This window comes from Doryrhamphus excisus, linkage group LG21 (genome assembly GCF_037039965.1).
Source record: "Doryrhamphus excisus strain RoL-2023G ecotype Guam linkage group LG21, RoL_Dexc_Guam_v1.1, whole genome shotgun sequence".
Classification (NCBI taxonomy): domain Eukaryota; kingdom Metazoa; phylum Chordata; class Actinopteri; order Syngnathiformes; family Syngnathidae; genus Doryrhamphus; species Doryrhamphus excisus.
In genome coordinates, this window is record NC_136377.1 from 13540590 (window position 1) to 13561514 (window position 20925).

Here is a 20925-nt window from a genome sequence, read left to right on the forward strand (position 1 = left end):
TAATAATAATCAATCGTATTTATACATAATGCCTCTAAATAATTATAAATACATTGCTTATGTATTATTGAATTTGATGTGATCTGTTCCATATTTATTTATTTATTTATTTATTTTTCTTATCTCTCCTCTCTTGCCTTGCTTTATTTTTGAGTGATTGGTTATGTTTATTCTGACACTTTTGCAAAGCTGCTGGAAATGTTTATTTTCTCTTTCTCATCTACCATGTCAGTCCAAAATCAACATTCTCACCAGAAACGTTCTATTGACTTTTTTGCTCTGCTTCACGTTTTTTGTGTAACTCCAAACTCGTTTCCTTTAGAATGAATGTAGTGTATATCTCACAGGTAGAAACAAAAGAACAAACAGCTGGCCGTCAATATGTGGTGCCAGAGGCCCCCCAGCAGGGCAAAGCAGTGATCAATAATAAATGTGCTATCATATTAAAAGAGCACCTTCCTTGGCTAACGTACACAACGCCCTGTACTTTTTCATCTCGTACTATTGATTGCTGCTTTCTACTGCACACACACACAATTCAGAACTTTGCTTTCAAATATGAATTCATTCCTTTTCTTTGTGTATGTTGCAGCAGTCACCAGCAGGGCGGCGATGACGAACAACAATGACAGCAGTCAGCTCGTATGTGCAAATAGCGTGCTACCATTTAAAAAAAAAATGAGGTCCTTGAACGTTTGAGGACTAATTATTCACATCCACTGTCCTGCACATGGCCTTGTGTCAGCACTGATGTGGCATTTGTGGCGCCCCCTATGGGTTGTGTTCAAAATACTTTGGACGACATGCTGGAATACATGTAACACAAATATCCTGTTATGTTGTATTGAGTGGTGGACTCTTACATAGCAGCTACACACGATAACCAGTACACAAAACTATCAAGTTCTTCCAAACTCTGCACCTATTCAGCTGTATTTCTTTGGATTTCATGGTTCCTTCGACCAGTGATGGGAATAACGGCGTTTAAAATTACTAAGTAAAGTATTAAGTATTAAGTACTAAAAGTAATTACTAAGCTAATTACTTTTACTGTCAGCATAACACCATTACCATTTTCGACACCCCGTTACTGCACGTTACCGAAGCCGCCTAAAATATATCAGCAACTTCAGCCAATGAGGATTGGCTAAGGTTTTAGTAAAATTGCGTCTTCGGCCAATCAGAGAACTTGAGTGGGCGGGTGTTTACAGCACATAAGCAATTAAGATTGGCTAAGGTTTAGTAAAAATTGTGTCTTCGGCCAATCAAAGAACTTGAGTGGGCGGGTGTTTACAGCACATAAGCAATGAGGATTGGCTAAGGTTTAGTACAATTGTGTCTTCGGCCAATCAGAGAACTTGAGTGGGCGGGTGTTTACAGCACATAAGCAATGAGGATTGGCTAAGGTTTAGTACAATTGTGTCTTCGGCCAATCAAAGAACTTGAGTGGGCGGGTATTTACAGCACATAAGGAATGAGGATTGGCTAAGGTTTAGTAAAAATTGTGTCTTCGGCCAATCAAAGAACTTGAGTGGGCGGGTATTTACAGCACATAAGCAATGAGGATTGGCTAAGGTTTAGTAAAATTGCGTCTTCGGCCAATCAAAGAACTTGAGTGGGCGGGTGTTTACAGCACATAAGCAATGAGGATTGGCTAAGGTTTAGTAAAAATTGTGTCTTCGGCCAATCAAAGAACTTGAGTGGGCGGGTGTTTACAGCACATAAGGAATGAGGATTGGCTAAGGTTTAGTACAATTGTGTCTTCGGCCAATCAAAGAACTTGAGTGGGCGGGTGTTTACAGCACATAAGCAATGAGGATTGGCTAAGGTTTAGTAAAATTGCGTCTTCAGCCAATCAGACAACTTGGGTGGGCGGGTGTTTAGAGCATGATACAGCATAGCGAGAGATGGTGAGCGAGGAGGACTCTAGTGAGAAGACAGTGTTTACCAAATGGAAGTACAGACACTACTTTAACCTTGTTGATGTCAAAGGTCAAATGTACATTATGTCCCTGAAAAAAACAAACTTTGTCCACGTCTTGTGTGAGCAATTCAAACCCACAGAAACACCCGTCGACTGCAATAAATGCAAACCTCTGTAATGGTACCCGTCTTTGCTGTGGAGTTATTTTTACTGGTAACTAGTTACTTTTGTAGTGGAGTAACTCAGTTTGTAACGCAGAAGTAACTAGTAACTATAACTAATTACTTTTTTAAAGAAACGTGCCCAATACTGCCCCGCGACAACAGTGTTTGAATGCCAGCCACGGCCTGCCTCCAGGCACGCCTACTTTACTGTGGTTGGTCACGCTACTGAGTACTTAAAAGGAGTTCCGGTGTGTGCCGCAAGCTAACGGTATAGTTGATAATTAACGTTGATTCATCTTTTTAAAATGTTGGCTTTTAATGGATCCTGAATCCAATCCGGAAGAAGAGACTGGACAGTCCCATGTTTCTCCAGACAAGAGGTTACTTCAAGATGTCGCTAATGGTAAGTAGCTTTAGCATTTTAGCGTTAGCATCTGTAACCTAATGTAACCACTCCCTGTATGCAAGCATTTTTGCTCCATGATTTAGACAAAACATTTAAACAAAACACAGTTAGGACACTCCTAAGTTGTTACTTACTGCTTGCTCAGTCCACACAACCAAGTAACGTTGGAAAGGCATCGGCTAATCCAGCTGCGTACTGGCCCATGTTCACAAAACGGTCCAGTGTAATACTGTTGACATTTTAAAATCCTTTTGCTGGTTGGGAATGCAGAACTCCAACAAAGCAGAGCTTGGAGGAGGTCAGATAGTTTATATATTCATAAGGAATGATGTCACAAAGGCGGTGCTGCAACACCTTTTGAGCCATCCCGAACTTCATTCAGGGCTCAACCTCATTATCTGAAACATTGAGATTGTTTAACACAAGAATTAAATTAAAATACGCATTAAATTAAATTACATTTATAGATCAAAAAAGTATAACAGATCCCTTTTAAAGTTGTATTACCATTAAACAAATTCTCAATGACTTAAGGACCATTATGTCCCACCTGTTCAAACACATTTTGTTTGGTGGCGGCCATGTTGTTTAGCCCATCTGGCTCAAATTGTACACACACATGCTCGTCAGTCCTGTAAAAGTGTGTACCAAATTTGGTGGGTGAGTTCAACACCCTAAAGTTGTAGTGGACGTTCTTATAGAGCACATTGAGCTGTGTGAGAAATTAGTTAGTCCAATATTTGGGGTTTAATAAAAGTGCCACCATGTGGTGTATTTGTCGGAAAAATAATAGCACAGACAACACAGTGAAGTGCATTTTTTTACGCATTTTCACACTTCAGTGTACAGTGCTTCAGGAGAAGTAGTAGTAATGTAGTAGTAGTAGTTCTAAACTTTACAGTCTGGAGTGTTGTAACACTTTTGAAACATTCTCGGATCTTTGGTTGAAAAGAGGAGTGTGCAGACGGTGAAGACAAGCTCGTCAATAATGTACACTGTGGTGGAAAATTTACATTAGCGCCAGTAATCTGTTCTGCAGAAAGAGACAGTTGACAGGTCACATAGGCGTCTGACACAAGAGTCTCCCTGTAGAGCTGGGGAAAAACATCGTTCTATCAAGAAGACAAATCAGGTGCAAGGCTGGAGGCCTTGTTTTGAGAAGAAAATGATTGGGAATTCGTTTTAAAGCCAAAATGTCTTCACCTTTGAACACAATATATTGGTTTATTCTAACAAGCCAAGTGCACAGTATTCATTCATTCATCAATTTTCTACCACTTATCCTCACAAGGGCCGCGGGGGGTGCTGGAGCCTATCCCAAGTGTCTTCAGGCGAGGGCGGGGTACACCCTAGACTGGTCGCCCGCCAATCACAGGGCACATATAAACAAACATCCATTTACACGGACGTTTTGGAGTCGCCAATTAACCTAGCATGTTTTTAGAATGTGGGAAGAAACCGGAGTACCCGGAGAAAACCCACACATGTACTCGGAGAACATGCAAACTCCACACAGAGATGGCCGAGGGTGGAATTGAACACAGGTTTTCAAGCTATGAGGCCTGCACACCAACCACTTAAGCGCTAATGCACAGTATTTGATCAAATATCTAATCAAGCCACCACTATTTCCTTTTGATCATTAATTAGGGAACAACACCCTAAATGTAATTGACATTGCCGTTGCTGTTAGCATCCTGTAAGACACATATTCCTCTATCTTGTTTTGAACTTTCCCACACCAGGAGTCGCTACTTTTCAAAGTACGTATGTTGGTTGTTGATACATAAAAAAGAAAATGACTTTCACCTTCAAAGACGCACTGGAACATAAAATATAATTGTATATAATATGTGTGTTTTATATAATATAATAACACTATTGATTTTGTGCCTGTTGTGTGTCCTGCAATGCTTTTTAATTCTGCGCATGAACTACTCCATTATGAAAGCATGCAGGCCACATTTGAAAAGTTTTTCAGAGCAATCAGCCTTTCTGCTTGCAATCAATTGATGCCAACTGGCAGCCACATGAAAGTATTTTCTTGAATGCCTGCGAGCAGTTTGCGTGCAGCAAAGTCACGCAATGATGAGGTTTGAGCAACTTCCTGTTCACCAGCGATGGGAGTCAGGAAGAACACCACAACGTCCTTGGATGGACCATGCATTGCATATGACGGTAGGAGAAACAATCACAGATAATAATGGATGGATGGATGGCAGAAAGGTGCAGCACAGAGGTCATTTTACTGAATATTGTTGTTTTTTTCGGACTACAACAATAGCCCACTTTCTTAAAAGAGCCTGAAATTGTTGTCAAAGGGCCTCGCAGGACAGGAATGGTTATGTTGGTGACCCCCATGGAGCAGGGGGGGGAAGATGGGAGAATCCAATTTATGGCAACATCCATGTGCACAAAGGTCGGAAGTGATGCGTGGGTGGGGGAAAAAATTGCCTTTTGCTTTTTATTTGTTTTTGCGTGACTTTTCATGGACTGAAATGTTTTGTTCATGTTGTGAGGCCATGATGTTTGAAAGTAGTCTCACTTGGACCGTTGTTTGAATTCATCAGTGCAACTGCAACATCAGATGTTGCAGTTGCATTTAATTCTTCTTTTGTATTCATCACTTACTTTTACACCATGCCTAGCATCTAGCACTAGCATCTTTCTTTGCGGGTTGTCCAAATGCGGCATGAGGGCCATTTGTATACCACGGCTGTGTTTTTGTATTGGCAGCAGCAATAAGCACTAGACTTTGCGGCAACATGTTTTGAATTTAGTATAATTTAGCACGGCCGAGTGGTGGCCGAGCACGCAGGCCACACAGTTAGGAGACCCAAGTTCAATTCCACCCATCTCTGTGTGTAGTTTGCATGTTCCCCACGTGCATGCGTGGGTTTCCTCCCACATTCCAAAAACATGCTAGGTTAATTGGTGACTCCAAATTGTCCATAGGTATGAATGTGAGTGTGAATGGTTGTTTGTCTATATGTGCCTGTATCTGTGATTGGCTGGCCACCAGTCCAGGTTGGACCCTGCCTCTCGCCCAAAGACAGCTGGGATAGGTTCCAGCACCCCCGCGACCCTCGTGAGGATAAGCGGTAAAAAATGAATGAATGAATGAATAATTTTGCAGTGGACTCTACAATTTCCACAAGAATTTGCCACCCTGTACGGCATAAGGAGTGCATCAAATAAAAAAAATGTATTTCCCCACCATTCAAGTCAATGTAGTGCAGGTAAAAGCCATCACCCCACTTATTAATGTCATAGCTCTATGAACCCGGAAGTTTACTAATAAACAGATGGAAATATGATGCTTTTTTTTAAGTCTATCATGAAAAGTGCTATCCATAAAGCCTCCAACACTTTGCAAGTGATTTTTTACATATGTCATCCGGAATGTCAACTTACTGAACACAGATCAATGTAGTTGGAGTATAGGAATTGAAATCGATACATCGATGTAGTGGATGAATCGTGACACCCCTGATATGTATTCAGTGGAGTTCATAAATACAGCAAGCTATACTGTATGCATGATGTAGTCTCTGCTGCCCGTGGAGGACATGGGGGGTGGGGGGGCACCATTGTCATCTAATGCACTTTGGAGCCAAAATCATCTTTAGAAAGGACAGCTACGTAGCTGAATGAAGTGCAGTGAGTACATTCAGCACAGTCTGACAGATAATCGATGCCTAAGTATGGATCCTCTGCTGGCTCGGCTGGGCCTTTTTCTTCTTCATTCAACTGGTGCCAACACACACACAAACACACACACACAAAGAAATACATTTTTCAGTTAACAAACAGAAAAGTGTGTTTATTGCACTGGGAAGTGAGCGAAAAACTGGTGAAGTGCTGACATAACAATACCAATATGGCCTTTGACCCCAGCTGCATCGAACATTTTGGGATTTGATGTAACTGAAACCAATCGGGAGTGTTGCTGTTCGATGTCGGAAGAAGAGATTATTTCCATAAAGAAGATGATTTCCATGATAACAGATGCTGTACAGCTGAAGTCAAAGTCAGGTTGTTTTTCTGGGGTTTTTGTTCATTCATTCATTCATTTCCTACCGCTTAACCTCACGAGGGTCGCAGGCGTGCTGGAGCCTATCCTAGCTGTCTTCGGGCGAGAGGCGGTGTACACCCTGGACTGGTGGCCAGCCAATCACAGGGCACATATAGACAAACAACCATTCACACTCACATTCATACCTATGGACAATTTGGAGTCACCAATTAACCTAGCATGTTTTTGGAATGTGGGAGGAAACCGGAGTACCCGGAGAAAACCCACGCATGCACGGGGAGAACATGCAAACTCCACACAGAGATGGCTGAGGGTGGAATTGAACCCTGGTCTCCTAGCTGTGTGGCCTGCGCGCTAACCTTTTTTTGTTGCTCCCAAAAAAAGGTTAGTCACAGTCAAAGTTGGGTAGGCATACACCCAGGGGTATGGGAATAAAAATTTAAAACTATTAGCGCCTAAAACTCAGAATTACAAGTGCGCCTGAACTCCTCACAGCACAAGGAGAACAGAGCAAAAAGTAGACAAGGCATGAAGTTGTTCATTGCTCTGTGTGCGATGAATAATCTTGATATTTAGATATGATTTATATTGGTGTTCCAACGGCCAGGCCCAGTGAGTAGAATCCCTCATATAATGAGGCGTTATTGATCTCCAATGTTAGCAATGGACTGGGGTCCCCCGATGAGGTCCACGATGATGTGTGTGTGTTTTTAGTCATAGATTCTTAACATCACCGCAGCACTCTGATGCTTTTTAGGAAGCCACTGCCAAAAACGTAGTCAAAGATCCTCTATATGAGAGGGGTGCTCAGCTGTTTTTAGGAAGCTATTAGCAAAAGCGCTATGCTTTTGTGAAGTTAACACTAAGTGTGCCACAGCGTTAGCATAGGCACTGACATGCTAACATAGGAGGTGTCCTGGCTGGTCCACCAGGATGAAAGTCCTCCAAGCAGGTGATTAGATGTCGCCATGGCAACAAAAGAGACACAGTTTCCGCCACACAATGAGCTGCTGTTTGATTGTGAAACAATTACATACTGTTGCTTTAATTGCGATGCCTGTTACACGCCCCCTATGTGAAGACACGTGTCATGACGGGCCACAAGGCGGCGTCCCGCGTGTCATAAAGGCATCATGGCCAAACATCAGCGCTGTCGTCCCTCATCAGAAAGGAAGGATGTCATTGGAAAATAGTCCAGTTTAGAGTTTGCCAGAATACTACAAGAAGGCGCACTTGGGAAGCCGAGCGAGGTTCTGACTGCCTGGAGCAGTGCAGCGGCCCGCAAGCCTCCAGGAAGCGTTACCGCAAGCAACAGCGTGACTCCGAGTCACGCCAAATGGAGAGTGAAATTAAGCCACAAATACGCTCCAAACACACTTTGCACTTTTACCGAATCCAAGCACCTCAACGACACTTGACCGTCTCCATGACAACTGGCTGGGCCTGCTGCCGTTCTACCTGAGGAGGTGCACCGTGTAGTCAACCACCATGGAGACCAGAGACAACACTCAAACTACTTTACAAGAAGACCACCTGCAACCTGCCACCTCTGCCGAGGAGGCCCAGCCAGCCTCCACAGACCTCCTCCTCACAGGAGGAGACCAGGAGGTGAAAGAAGGCAACAAGGGGACGGAAGATCAACAAGAGGGTCCCGAGGAGAAGAATAGTGACCAGGAGGAGAAAAGAAGTTACCACACGAAGGGAGAGAGGGACCACGGTGAAAAGGAGAAGAGGAGCAACCAGGAGGAGGTGAAAATGAGTTTCTGTGTGAAGGAGGAAGGAAAAGAGGGTGTCATGAATGATCACCATGAGAAGGAGGTGGAGAAAAGGACATACCACAGGGAGAAAGAGATGGACCGTGATGAGGAGGAAAAAGAGCATGACGATAAGGAGGAGAAGAGAAGGGGTTGCCTCCAGAAGGAGGACCAGGAGGAGAAAGAAAACAATAGTGAGAAGGGGGAGAGTGATCAAGAGGTTGAGGCGCACCAGAAAGAGAGTGATCCGGAGGAGGACAGTGATGAAGAGGAGAGTGACCGGGAGGTGAGGGAGGGTGATCAAGAGGTGAAGAAGGCGTACCAGAAGGAGAATTACCCAGAGGAGAAGGAGAGTGATGAAGAGGCGAGTGATACAGAGGTGGTGCAAAGAGTTCAAGAGGTGGAGGAGCATCAGAAGGAGAGTGACCCAGAGGAGGACAATAGTGATGAAAAGACGAGTGACCAGGAGGTGGGGGAGAGTGATCAAGAGGTGAAGAAGGTGTACCAGAAGGAGAGTTACCCAGAGGAGAAGGAGAGTGATAAGGAGGTGGTGCAAAGTGATCAAGAGGTGGAGATGCACCAGAAGGAGGAGGGTTACCAGGAGGAGGACGAGAGTGATGAAAAGGCGAGTGACAAGGAGGTGGTGGAGAGTGATCAAGAGGTGAAGAAGGCGCACCAGAAGGAGGAGAGTTACAAAGAGGAGAAGGAGAGTGATGAAAAGGCGAGTGATAAGGAGGTGGTGCAAAGTGATGGAGAGCTGGAGGCACCTCAGAAGGAGGAGAGTGACCCAGAGGAGGACAGCGCTGAAGAGATGAGTGACCAGGAGGTGGTGGAGCGTGATCAAGAGGTGAAGGAGCACCAGAAAGAGAAGACTGACGGAGAGGAGAGGGAAAGTGATCAGGAGGAGAGTGACCAGGAGGAGGAAAAGAAGGACAAGGAGAAAGAGAGTGACCAGGAGGAGGAGGAGGAGGAGGAGGAGGAGGAGAGTGACCAAGAAGACGACGAGAGTGACACTGAGGAGGAGGACGAGCTAAGTGCCTTTGGGGAGGAGGGGAAAGAGAGTGATGAGGAAGATGAGGAGGAGGAGAGAGACAGTGATGATGATGAGAGTAGCCTGGAGGATGAGGAGAGCAACCAGGAGAAGAGCAATGAGGAAGAGGAGAGCGACAATGAGAACACGAGTGACCCTGAGGAGGAGGAGAACAACAATGAGGAGGACAAAGACGGTGAACCTGAGAAGCATGATGAGCAAGGAGAACAGAATGAAGACATGGAGAATAAAGATGAGCAAACGGAGAGGAATTCTGAGGAGGAAGAGGATGAGGAGGATGAAGAAGATGAGGAGACCAGTCTTGAGCAGCAGGAGGAGAAGGGCATCAAAAAGGCTATGGGTGACCATGGGGAGGAGGACAACATCTTCCAGGTAGGGCAGGTGAGACAAAGCCATGATTGGGGTGAAGCATCAAGGAGGCGTTGGCTGGAAAGATGGAGGAGCGGGAGGAGACTGAATGGAAGACGTTCAGTGATCATGAGGGGGAGGAGGTACAGAGCAATGAGGAGGCGCTGGATGACGTTAAGGAGGAGAAAAAGGGCAAAGAGGAGAGTGGCCGTGATGAAGAAGAGGTCAAGGAGAGCGACAGTGTGAGCACTGAGAGAATAGGAGAATAGACCAGGAGGTGTGACCATCGGAGGTGATCATGAAATGGTGATCATGAAGGAGAGGCTCAACTGGATGAAAAAAGAGGATGCAGGAGGAGGCGCATGGAGGATGCCACAGTGTGAAACATCAGTGCCAAATAAGGAGAGATGACTTGAATATGCAAACAATATTAATATAACTTACTGCAGCCGTTTTATTAACACGCAAACATTATGTATTAATTACAGTTTTAATGTGTGCTACAAATACCCAAATAATAAGAATAAATTCGTCTAAAATTTGGCTGCGTTCTTTAAAAAAAAAAAAAACTTGATCGCCGAATTTCTAGTGACGTAACGTAATACACCAACAAAAGGAAAATGCACTGCTGAGCTTTGTCCACTAGAGGGCGACAGTACACCGCTGTGCCACAAGAATATGAGACGGGCGGGGCTTTCACACTGACGACCACCGCGCTCCCAACTTGTCGAGGGAAGACTTTTAAAAAAGTCTTGTGGTAGGAACGGAAGAGGACAGTGGAGCTATCGTCTCGCCACCGGTAAGTCTGTTTTTTTCATTTAAAACTTATAGTTATAGTTTTTTGTTTTGCCTCGCTTGTCAACGTCGGAATTCAATGTAAAAGACCAAGCCCGCCATACAGCTAGCGACCCATTAGTGTATATCCTAAATGAGTTTCATTAAAAGCTATCTTGTCTTTTCCTACAAAGCCATGTGGTGTTTAAGAATTAGGCCAATCAAATTAAGTTGTGCCTGACCTAATGACTGCAAGGACACCTATGACATAATGCACAAAAATGACATTTGATATGAATTGGACTTAAAAGAGTTTCTATACATTCCAGGCTACATGTCCCAGAGGCCAAAGGTCTTAAAAGGAGCATTCCGGTGTAAACATGGATGATATCTTCACACAGTGTAGGGAAGGGAATTCTGTGGCAGTGCGCTTGTGGTTGGACAACACAGAGAATGACCTCAATTTGGGGTGAGTAGACGCAAATAGACTGCAAATAAGAAGCTAAGTGTTCCTTGTTTCATCAGATGCGGTCAAATAGTTTCCATATTGTGCATGCCGAGTTTTCCATCTTGGCTTTTTCTCTTTTAAATTATGATGTCATTGACCTAAAATGAGAGAAATCATTACACATTCAGTGCCGGCAAACCCATGGAAAAAACAATGACTGGGAATGGCTTGGCCGGCATTCCCAGAAAGGAAGCTCGAGGACGTCACAGGCCAACATGATCTCATTCCCAGGCCAGGCAGGCCATATATGAGCAGCGTGTTGACAGCCAAGCGCACTAACACCCGATTTCCTGCGTGCAGTTCCATCCCGGCCTTTGAGAGACTGATCATTATTGTTAAGAGGAACACCTCTGATGGTCTTTCGGGTTGTTCAATCACGGCTTCAAGGAGTTAGCAGTAAAAGCATGTAGTCATGATGAGCAGCTTGGAAATATTTGGACCCCCTCCCCTGGTTCTTTTTATAGCACACAGGCCTGTTGGATTCCACAGAGAGTGTGACATCACATTAGTATCAGCCCTCTCCAACAACCTTTTTCAGCCCATCGACGTTACTGTTAAAGGGGGCCTATTATGCTCATTTTCCCACCCTTTGTATTGAGCTGTGATCTCCTATAAAGCAGCTACACCCAATAACTCGCACAAAACTTTTTAGATTTTGCAGAATCTGCACCTATTCCAGCTGTATTTCCTCCTGGCATGCCCACTCCGCTGTGATTGGCCACACGCCCAAAGTGCTTCTTTACTATGAACCATATAAGGAAGTCCACCCCTCTGTGACATCACAAAGCGGCAGTTTTACCACGCCTCTTGAAACCGAGCGTTTTGAGCCATCCCAAACTTCTTTCAGGGCTCACTTCCAAATGTGCAAACCTCATTATCTGAAACTTTGGTATTGTTGAACACGAGAATACAACATTCTAACTACATTTATAGGTCAAAAATGTGGAAAAAGCACAATACAGTGGGGAGAACAAGTATTTGAACAGATTTTGCTGTTTTTCCACTTGTGGAATTTGTATTAATTTGTATTATAGGTGCTCTTCAACTGTGAGGGACACGATCGAAAACAAAAATACAGAAAAATCACATTGTATGATTTTTCATTCATTCATTCATTTTCTACCATTTATCCTCAGGAGGGTCGTGGGGCAGCTGGAGCCTATCCCAGCTGTCTTCGGGCGAGAGGCGGGGTACACCCTGGACTGGTGGCCAGCCAATCACAGGGCACATATAGACAAACAACCATTCACACTCACATTCATACCTATGGACAATTTGGAGTCGCCAATTAACCTAGCATGTTTTTGGAATGTGGGAGGAAACCGGAGTACCCGGAGAAAAAACACGCAATCACGGGGAGAACATGCAAACTCCACACAGAGATGGCCGAGGGTGGAATTGAATTCAGGTCTCCTAGCTGTGAGGCCTGCATGCTAACCACTCGTCTACCATGCAGCCCTCATGTCGCGATAATTGACACGAAAAAAGCTAAATATCAAATGAAAACACTACACAAAACACACAAAATAAATACAAACTCATCACGGGTGCGAGCCTGGAATTGGTTTTCCGCAGAGAAGACGACTTCCTTCTTCAATAAATACAATTCTCAAAGATAATAAAGAAAAGAAAAAAATAAAGAAAATACTGTAATATACACTTCTCAATCAATTTGTATTTTGAATTGTTTGATCTTGAGGAGGTTTTAAGTAGAATTTGAAAAAAAAGAAATGAGAGGGAGACCAAAAAACATTTTTAATTTTATTGCAAACAAGCATTAAAATGCATTAGGCTGTTCATCAGAAGTTAAGACCATAGCCCTTTCAAGCCCAAATCTTGGCAAAAAGGAGGTGTTTAGTTTTTTTGTCAGGTATTCCCACGGTCATGAGCGCTTGATGGTAAAGGCAAAAATGCTTTCTCTCTTTGAATGTGGTCGTATTGTTATATAAGCAAGGCCTCTCACAGCACGCCGTTGCTGCTGAGGTTGGACACAGTAAGACAGTCATTTCGAACTTAAATGATCATCATGGGGGCGGGGGGTCCGATTGACTATCTGTTAAGATACAGGATCATCCTCAGCCCCAATGAAGGTTTTTAATGGTGCCGAGTGCCGTCCAATAACCATCAGACACCATCTACCAGAGAAGGCTTTTAAGAACAATTTTTAAGAACAATCGTCAAAGACCTCGTCTCCTTCCACGCTGCAAAAATTCCCATTTGGAATTTGCTCGAGAGCACCAAACATGGGACATTGAAAGGTGGAAGAAATATTCTTCCCTGCAACCCTTGTGAGTATAAGCGGTAGAAAATGAATTCATCAAAGTCGTTACGTGAGGTGATAAAGTCATAATATTATGGGGATAAAGTCAGAATATTTGTAGAGTTTATTTAAAAAGGAAGTTTAAATATTGTGAAAAAAAAGATTGTTTAGAACAAAGTTAACTATTTTGAAAATTTTAACAATACAAAAGCAAAACAAAATCAGCTCCATTGATTTTACCTGTGAGTGCTAAAAAGTCAAGAAGAGCTTTCATGTTAGTTGCCAAAGTTCTCCTGACTAGATTTGTCGCTATTGTTGCTATTTGGAAAACAGCATATTGATGGGTCTGAATACTGGTATATAATGGCAATGGGGACCAGTGCTAAAGGGTTGAATCCAGTTTACAAACTTTATAAGGAGTGGATAAGACTCCACCAACACGCGGCCCTGCCCACCCCCTGGCAGCCGGCCGGTGTTAGGGCGGAGGAGGCTGAAGGTGATGGTTTGCCTGCATGTGTCAGCAGGCGTTTTATCACTGGAGCATTGCGTCCGGAGGCTCCAGACCACCGGCAGTGCGAGGAAGCGTGCACTTGGGTCTAAATAAAGATTAGCACAGCGAGTCAGACGGCAGGCAGAGTGGGACGTCCCGCCAAGCTGTCAGGGAGGAACGTCAGTTAACAGCACTGAGAAAAAAAACACATGTTTTTACATTCCAGAAAAACAGGAAGTTGGAAAATTCGGACCTTTGGCGTGGAAAAGAATGTCAGTCCAAAGTTGGCAGTAATGTCTGACCTCACACAACAATGGGGTCACACCAAAACATACATATATACATACATACATATAACAATTGTATGCATACTGTTTCTTACTGTGGCTGCACGGCGAAGGAGTGGTTAGCGTGCAGACCACACAGCTAGGAGACCCGAGTTCGATTCCAACCTCAGCCATCTCTGTGTGGAGTTTGCATGTTCTCCTCGTGCATGTGTGGGTTTTCTCCGGGTACTCCGGTTTCCTCCCACATTCCAAAAACATGCTAGGTTAATTGGCCACTCCAAATTGTCCATAGGTATGAATGTGAGTGTGAATGGTTGTTTGTCTATATGTGCCCTGTGATTAGCCATATTTTTTGTTTACATAAATGAGCACCAAAACAACTGTTTTCTGTCCAATGCCCCCCCCCTCTTCCCAGTGACGACCACGGCTTCAGCCCGCTGCACTGGGCCTGCAGGGAAGGGCGTGCCGGCGTGGTGGACATGCTCATCATGAGGGGTGCTCGCATTAACGTGATGAACCGCGGCGACGACACGCCTCTGCACTTGGCGGCCAGTCACGGCCACAGAGACATCGTGGCCAAGGTACGCCCGCATGACGGTGCCAAAGTGACACACATGCGCAGTGACGTCACCTCCCATAACTTTGTGCAGCTGATCCAGTGCAAGGCGGACCCCAACACTGTCAACGAACACGGGAACACGCCTCTGCACTACGCCTGCTTCTGGGGCCAAGACCAAGTGGCAGAGGTACTGACACAATTTGTCAATACAATACAACTTATAGCATGATAATACAGCACACCATAACCCCTGCAGCTTGACTACTTTTTACAAGAATACCAAACACTGATTGGTTGATGTAGCCATAGCAAACAGCTAATTCCAAACACCATATTTGTTTATGATGGATATCATATTTCAAACAACACATCTGTCAATGTTGTTTAAAATTGGACCTTATTTGGAACCTGCATCCTGATCCCCATTTGAAAGACATGTCAATAGAACATCTCTCCAGGTAATTCACGGGTAATTTACATTTGCCTTAAATTGACATCACTTCAATGAAACTTGGCCCGTTTTCCAATCCTGCACGGGAGGCCTGTCAAGTGCAACCAAAGATAGTCTGAAGATTCTTCTTGAGGTTTATTTTGAAGTCTTGGTATTTCCTAAGGACCTGCTGGCCAGCGGTGCTCAGGTGTGCGTGTGCAACAGGTACGGCCAGACACCTCTGGACAAGGCCAAGCCTCACTTGAGGCAGCTGCTTCAAGGTGAGAGGTTATTGAGGAAGTTACGGAACATTCCTAGAAGTAATGTGCCACTTGTGTTATTATTCTTTGTTCAGAAAAGGCAGAGAAAATGGGCCAGAGTCTGACCAAAGTGCCTTATAAGGAGACCTTCTGGAAGGGTACCATGCGGACACGACCCCGTGAGTGAAAAAACCTCAGCCATGACATTGACATGATGTTGATTGAAATTGTTCTTTTCCACTTCCAGGCAACGGCACCCTTAACAAGCAGGCCGGGATTGATCACAAGCAACTTTCACTGCTGGCAAAGATCAACGAAAACCACTCAGGAGAGGTTTGTGCTGCTGGGAACGCCGTTCTTAGTCTTGTTGTTCTGAAGTGTCTGTGTCCTCTCAGTGCTGGCAGGGTCGCTGGCAGGGTGATGAGGTCGTTGTCAAGGTGCTGCAGGTGAGAGACTGGACCACCAGGAAGAGCAGAGACTTTGGCGAGGAACATCCCAAACTCCGGTAGGTGACTTCTTCCATTCAGGTGGTTAGCATACAGTAGAATCTTGGTTAGCCTCATTAATACCCAATAATAGGATGCCGAAGACTGCTGCCATCTTGTGGTCACATGCTGCTAGTTTTCTTTGCTAATACCGTCGTCACACTAGAGGTGGAATTAACTGCAGTGATGTCGGAATTAAAATTCCTGGATATTCAAAGTGCATTCTAAAAATTCTGAGTCTACGGCTGCTTCCTTTAGCTCTCCGTGTTGTGTCTGCAGGATCTTCTCCCATCCAAACATCCTTCCTGTTCTCGGAGCGTGCCAGTCGCCGCCCTCCCCTCACCCCATCATCATCACGCCCTACATGCCCTACGGATCTCTGCACAGCCTCCTCCACCAGGGCACCAGTGAGTCTTCTTCTTGTATGTTCCGGTGATGAAATAATGCAGCCGTTAGCATCTTCTTTGTACGTCCTCGTCAGCTCTGGTGGTGGACCAAAACCAAGCGGTCAAGTTTGCCTTGGACATTGCCAGCGGGATGACGTTCCTCCACACTTTGGATCCGATGGTGGCGCGGCTGTACCTCAACAGCAAACACATCATGGTGAGCTCTGCTGCTCCCCAGTCTTGGTGAAGATGAATGGATGGACAAGATGATCTTCATTTCTAACCGGCAGATTGACGAGGACATGACGGCCAGGATAAGCATGGCGGATGCAAAGTTCTCCTTCCAGTGTCCTGGTCGCATGTACGCTCCTGCCTGGGTGGCCCCTGAAGGTCTCTTCTTCTCTCATCTCCTTCCTCAAACATGAGAAATGATAATTATCATAAAGGATTCATGTTAGAAGTGTTTTTTTGTGATGTTTTCAGCCCTGCAGAAGAGGTCTGAGGACATCAACAGGAGGTCTGCAGACATGTGGAGTTTTGCCGTGCTGTTGTGGGAGCTTGTGACCAGAGAGGTTCCCTTTGCAGATCTTTCTCCTATGGAGATTGGCATGAAGGCAAGTAGCATTTACTCAACCTTACACCGCCGCTAGTCACCAAAAGTCTCAAAGCTAAGGACCAACTTCTCCCTTCACTATTTTCAACTGACGGATAATTATCGGACATCCCTGATTATATCCCACCCACGTCCTGCTCCGGAACAATACATTTTTATCCATAAATTGAAAAATGATTAGAAGAGTGTGTAAAGGTTGCCATGTACATGGTGCATCTTTGGATTTAGATGGCAGCACCTGGACTTGGACCTGCATGAGAGGTGAAACATTTTTAAGAAAGTCAAGCTAGTCCAGTTGTGTAAGATTTTAAGTTGGAAAAAATGGCCTCTCACTAGCCCGGGATAGCCATAGCATCTGAAATGCACACCAGACCATGGGCTTGAGAGCTCTTCAAGTTTATTTTACCAAACAGTCCAATAGCATTTCCCCCGGCATACAAAACAGCTCCTTTTACCCGTGAAGGGCCAACCATAATTCCCCAATGAGAGGGTGAGGCAATATGTCTAAAAACACTCAAAGAACTGCTCTACTCGTATATGACATACATTTTCTGCTCTTTTTTTTAGGATAGAATGATTTCGATCATTTATATGACAGCAGCCTGTTTGACGTGAACTCACATTTAATAAAGTGGATTTGGCCCAGGGCCACCAGTTGCCTGATGCTGTCCCAACACGATTACCTAAAAATAACCCCACCTTTCCTTCATCCTCTCAGGTGGCTCTGGAAGGCCTTCGACCCACCATCCCGCCTGGGATTTCCCCTCACATCTGCAAGCTGATGAGGCTGTGCATGAACGAAGACGCCGCCAAGAGACCCAAATTTGACATGATCGTGCCCATTTTGGAAAAAATGCAAGACAAGTAAAAATGCGTCCAAGCTACTTCCTGCTCTGCTAGTGTAAATAATGACACTTTAGCCACCCAATGAGTAGACAACCGTTACTGTAAGTTAGGTAACCTTAGCACCACAATGTTCTTTCATCATTCTTTCTCATCACAGAAATGCAAATAACAATGCAATAAAAGTTTTATATTTATGACAAAACCGTGTTCACCTTGAAGTTGTCTTTATTGAATTTGATGGGGCCTCAAAGTGGGCGTGTACATCTAAGGAGACAGCAAATAGGAGCCAAGGATTTCCATGACTGACGGACCATTTTTGTTATACAGCATAAACAGATCTAAATCCATAAAACTCACAAATTGAAAATACACTTTTCATGCAGTTGTATAAAAACGAAATGATTACTACAAAGTGTTCATGAGTTCAAACAAAAGTATTTGGCTGAGTTCGGCAACATACCTGACAAGTTCCGAAACTTCAGTTCCATCTCTGGTTTCCCTTTTGATATAGATTAAAATGTATAACGTTCACACAGCAAAGTATAATGTTTAGTTTTTTTTAACTTAATCCACGTTGTGATTAACTATCGCCAGGACTTTTGATATGTTCGCTTTGTGCAGTTTTGCTAGCAGCTGCTTCCGGTTTCACCCGGACTTATTATGAAGTGGCACTCGTGACAGCAGCTATCCAAATTTCATTGATCACATTTGACGATGTTACTATACGATGACTGGATGGATTTGTACACTAAATGGAAAATAGAACATGCTGTCATTCACACACTGGAACCAAAGAAGGGACGTGAACAGTTTGACACCGATGACGCAGCGTCCGTCAACCTCATATGAAAAATTGCTGTTTGTTGTCATCCAACTGCAGCTACACAGATCAAAATGGATCCGTGTCATACTCAAAATAGAGATAATAACAAATGCCGATAATGAGTACTTCCTACCAGGTGCCCTTCATCTGGCATCCATCCTCGACACCCCCCCCCCCCCCCGCCCCCCCAGCATCCCTCCCATCCTGTTCAGAAGTGTTTAGCTCTGCGTTGCTGCACGCCGAGACTTGCTTCATCATCCTGCACTGATTGCAGGTAAGTAACAAAAAACGTCATATATGACATTGTATGAGGTATGACGTCATAGCAAGATGTGAACATTGGATCATGTAGATCAGGTTCTGGCATGAAAATGGAAAGCTGCGTCATCACCATGCATCTGGGAAGTGGAGGAATATTTATTGTACATCAGGTCAGAGCATTCTGACTTTGTTTTTTTGCAAAGGAAAACAAGAACACCGTCACCCAGATGTGCAGCGTGTCATGAATCATGATTCTGTCACTGTTTTTTTTTTTTTTATCCCTGTTTAACGGATAAAAAACTGTAAGCTCTTTGCTGTTTTTGCTCTTTCTTCAAGTTGGATGGGTGCATTCCATCATGCTCCGTTCCCTGTTTGTGTACGGTGTGCTGGGAGGTGAGGATGAAGGACCAACTAAGATACTATACAAAGATACTATACTAAGATACTATACTAAGATACTATATAAGTATAGTATCATCCTCTGAATATATTGTATGGGTTTCCCCCAGCAGTCTTGCTCGCCCCAGTGAGGTGTGACCTCATCAAGGTGTGTCTTGAAGACTACGACGACCTGAGAGTGGACTGCCTGGTGAAGGCCAAGCCCAACCAGATCAGCAGCTATGAGTTCTCCTGGTCTTCCGGCTCCAAGGAGACGCTCATCAACACCAACGTGTCCGGTTTGCCGCCAGATTCCAAATTCCGAGGCAAGAGCGAGGTAACGGAGTTGGAGCCTCATGGCTACAGGATGACACTGAAAGGCTACAAGGACAAGCTGCCGCACAACACCACGTATTTATGCAAAATAACCGGCGTGGGCGCCAGCGTTTACACCGAGAAAGGTACAGTGAACGCATCTGTATCTTGATGATAAGAATTGCATTAAACGCTTTTTGTTTTCAAGGACTTACGCTAGTCAAAGATCCTCGATATGACAAGATCTCTTTGCTCTGTTTAGGAATCTACTTTAAGAAAAATCCTCTCCCTGTTGTTTTTAGGAATATACCGCAAAGTATGCTAGTCAAAGATCCTATGTATGTTAGGACTAAAATATAGCAATCAAAGATCCTCTACATGCCCGGAGTTCTGCGCTGTTTTTAAGAACCTAAAAATTCTAGTTAAAGATCCATAATGTGTTGGTAACGCTCTGCTGTTTTTTGGAATCGACTTCAAACACAATAGTCAAAGATTCTATATGCGACAGTAATGCTCTGCTTTATGTGACAGCTAAAATTTGGGGAAATCTACCACAAAAATGCTAGTCAAAGACCCGATATGTGGCAGTCGTGCTCTGCTGCACAAACACTAGTCAAAGATGTTCTATATGAGAGGAATCTTCTGCTGTTTTTGGCTATCACAAAAACACTAATCAAAGATCATGTATGTGACAGTAGTGCTCTGCTGGTTTTCGGACAAACAATCCTCTCTCTTGACAGGAGCGCTCTGCAGTTTTTAAAAATCTTCCACAAAAATGCTAGTCAAAGATCCTCTATAGGAGAGGAGCGCTCAGCTGCAGATCCTATATGTGGCAGTACTAAAACAGCTAGAATGGCAGGAGCGTTGTTTTTAACAACCTTCTCCAGAAACACTCATCAAAGATCCTTTACATGGCAGGATATTTTTTGGCTGCTTTTAGGAATCTCCAGAAACCAGCCATCAAAGATCCTTTGTATATGGCAGGAGGTTTTGTGAGAATCTGCTGATGGTTCTTTCTCTGCAGATCAACTTGTGGCTTGCTGTGCTGTCAGCGTGTTCCTCCAGAGCTGCTGGACTGTCGGCCTGCTGCTTTTCTTCCATTTCACTCACGTGTAACGTGTAACCCAGAAACTGCACCGGCTGCTACAAACACATCTAGTCTATAAAGGCTTGCTACACTTATATGCAACATCCAATGTGCTGCAGTGATTCCTTCAAGTAGTTTTCAGGACTGTTAAGAAGTACTTTGGTACTGCAGAGACACATGGTTGCCATGGGAATGTTGTTAGTTGATGTGGTTGTTTTCATTCAAGACAATAAAGCTTGTTACTGTCTTTGGTGTTTTATTGACAGTATCACCTTTCCCGTCAATGTGGACATGCTTAAAAAACTCAATTCTAATGTGATGAAGTAAAGTGGATTTCATCTTGAGGAGCTTATAAGTTGTTGTTTTTTTTTCATTTTTGTTGGGAGAAGAAGTCGCTACACGTAGTAGGTTGGAACTTCCTTGCAGTGCTCCGGTAACGCCACTAGAGGGCGGTGAGCACCGATTTGAAATCCAGCTGCA

At 44.2% G+C, this 20925-nt stretch overlaps 3 protein-coding genes across 5 annotated transcripts; all 3 read left to right on the forward strand.

The window, feature by feature from the left end:
* The first annotated feature begins 7770 nt into the window (after positions 1-7770).
* LOC131138265 (uncharacterized) lies at positions 7771-10110 on the forward strand. The gene has a single exon (XM_078787950.1). It carries the CDS (start codon positions 8019-8021, stop codon positions 9927-9929), a length of 1911 nt encoding a protein of 636 aa, XP_078644076.1. The 5' UTR covers positions 7771-8018; the 3' UTR covers positions 9930-10110.
* Positions 10111-10320: 210 nt separating this feature from the next.
* Positions 10321-17788, forward strand: LOC131138006 (scaffold protein ILK-like). Of its 2 annotated transcripts, XM_058086534.2 has the most exons (13): positions 10321-10482; positions 10787-10926; positions 14418-14583; positions 14653-14748; positions 15176-15272; positions 15347-15430; positions 15499-15584; positions 15647-15756; positions 16016-16143; positions 16218-16339; positions 16413-16512; positions 16606-16736; positions 17454-17788. In XM_058086534.2, exons 2-13 carry the CDS (start codon positions 10838-10840, stop codon positions 17601-17603), a joined length of 1359 nt encoding a protein of 452 aa, XP_057942517.2. In that variant the 5' UTR covers positions 10321-10482; positions 10787-10837; the 3' UTR covers positions 17604-17788. The 2 variants fall into 2 exon arrangements, with proteins under 2 accessions (XP_057942517.2, XP_078643943.1); XM_078787817.1 differs by lacking the exon at positions 10787-10926 and having other exon boundaries at positions 10450-10482.
* Positions 17789-18260: 472 nt separating this feature from the next.
* On the forward strand, positions 18261-20692 carry LOC144894577 (uncharacterized). Of its 2 annotated transcripts, none has more exons than XM_078787820.1 (4): positions 18261-18678; positions 19002-19058; positions 19175-19504; positions 20383-20692. In XM_078787820.1, the coding sequence occupies exons 2-4, from the start codon at positions 19022-19024 to the stop codon at positions 20472-20474; spliced, it is 459 nt and encodes a 152-aa protein (XP_078643946.1). In that variant the 5' UTR covers positions 18261-18678; positions 19002-19021; the 3' UTR covers positions 20475-20692. The 2 variants fall into 2 exon arrangements, with proteins under 2 accessions (XP_078643946.1, XP_078643947.1); XM_078787821.1 differs by having other exon boundaries at positions 19178-19504.
* The last annotated feature ends 233 nt before the right edge of the window (positions 20693-20925 follow it).

Excerpts from the sequence above, each read along its gene's own strand:
- LOC131138265 (XM_078787950.1), top strand. The coding sequence starts at position 8,019 with ATGGAGACCAGAGACAACACTCAAACTACTTTACAAGAAGACCACCTG.
- LOC131138006 (XM_058086534.2), top strand. The coding sequence starts at position 10,838 with ATGGATGATATCTTCACACAGTGTAGGGAAGGGAATTCTGTGGCAGTG. Across the intron at positions 14,584-14,652 it reads ACAGAGACATCGTGGCCAAG|CTGATCCAGTGCAAGGCGGA; the intron begins GTACGCCCGCAT and ends AACTTTGTGCAG. Across the intron at positions 16,340-16,412 it reads TCAACAGCAAACACATCATG|ATTGACGAGGACATGACGGC; the intron begins GTGAGCTCTGCT and ends TCTAACCGGCAG.
- LOC144894577 (XM_078787820.1), top strand. The coding sequence starts at position 19,022 with ATGCTCCGTTCCCTGTTTGTGTACGGTGTGCTGGGAG. Across the intron at positions 19,059-19,174 it reads TGTGTACGGTGTGCTGGGAG|CAGTCTTGCTCGCCCCAGTG; the intron begins GTGAGGATGAAG and ends GGTTTCCCCCAG. Across the intron at positions 19,505-20,382 it reads CAGCGTTTACACCGAGAAAG|ATCAACTTGTGGCTTGCTGT; the intron begins GTACAGTGAACG and ends CTTTCTCTGCAG.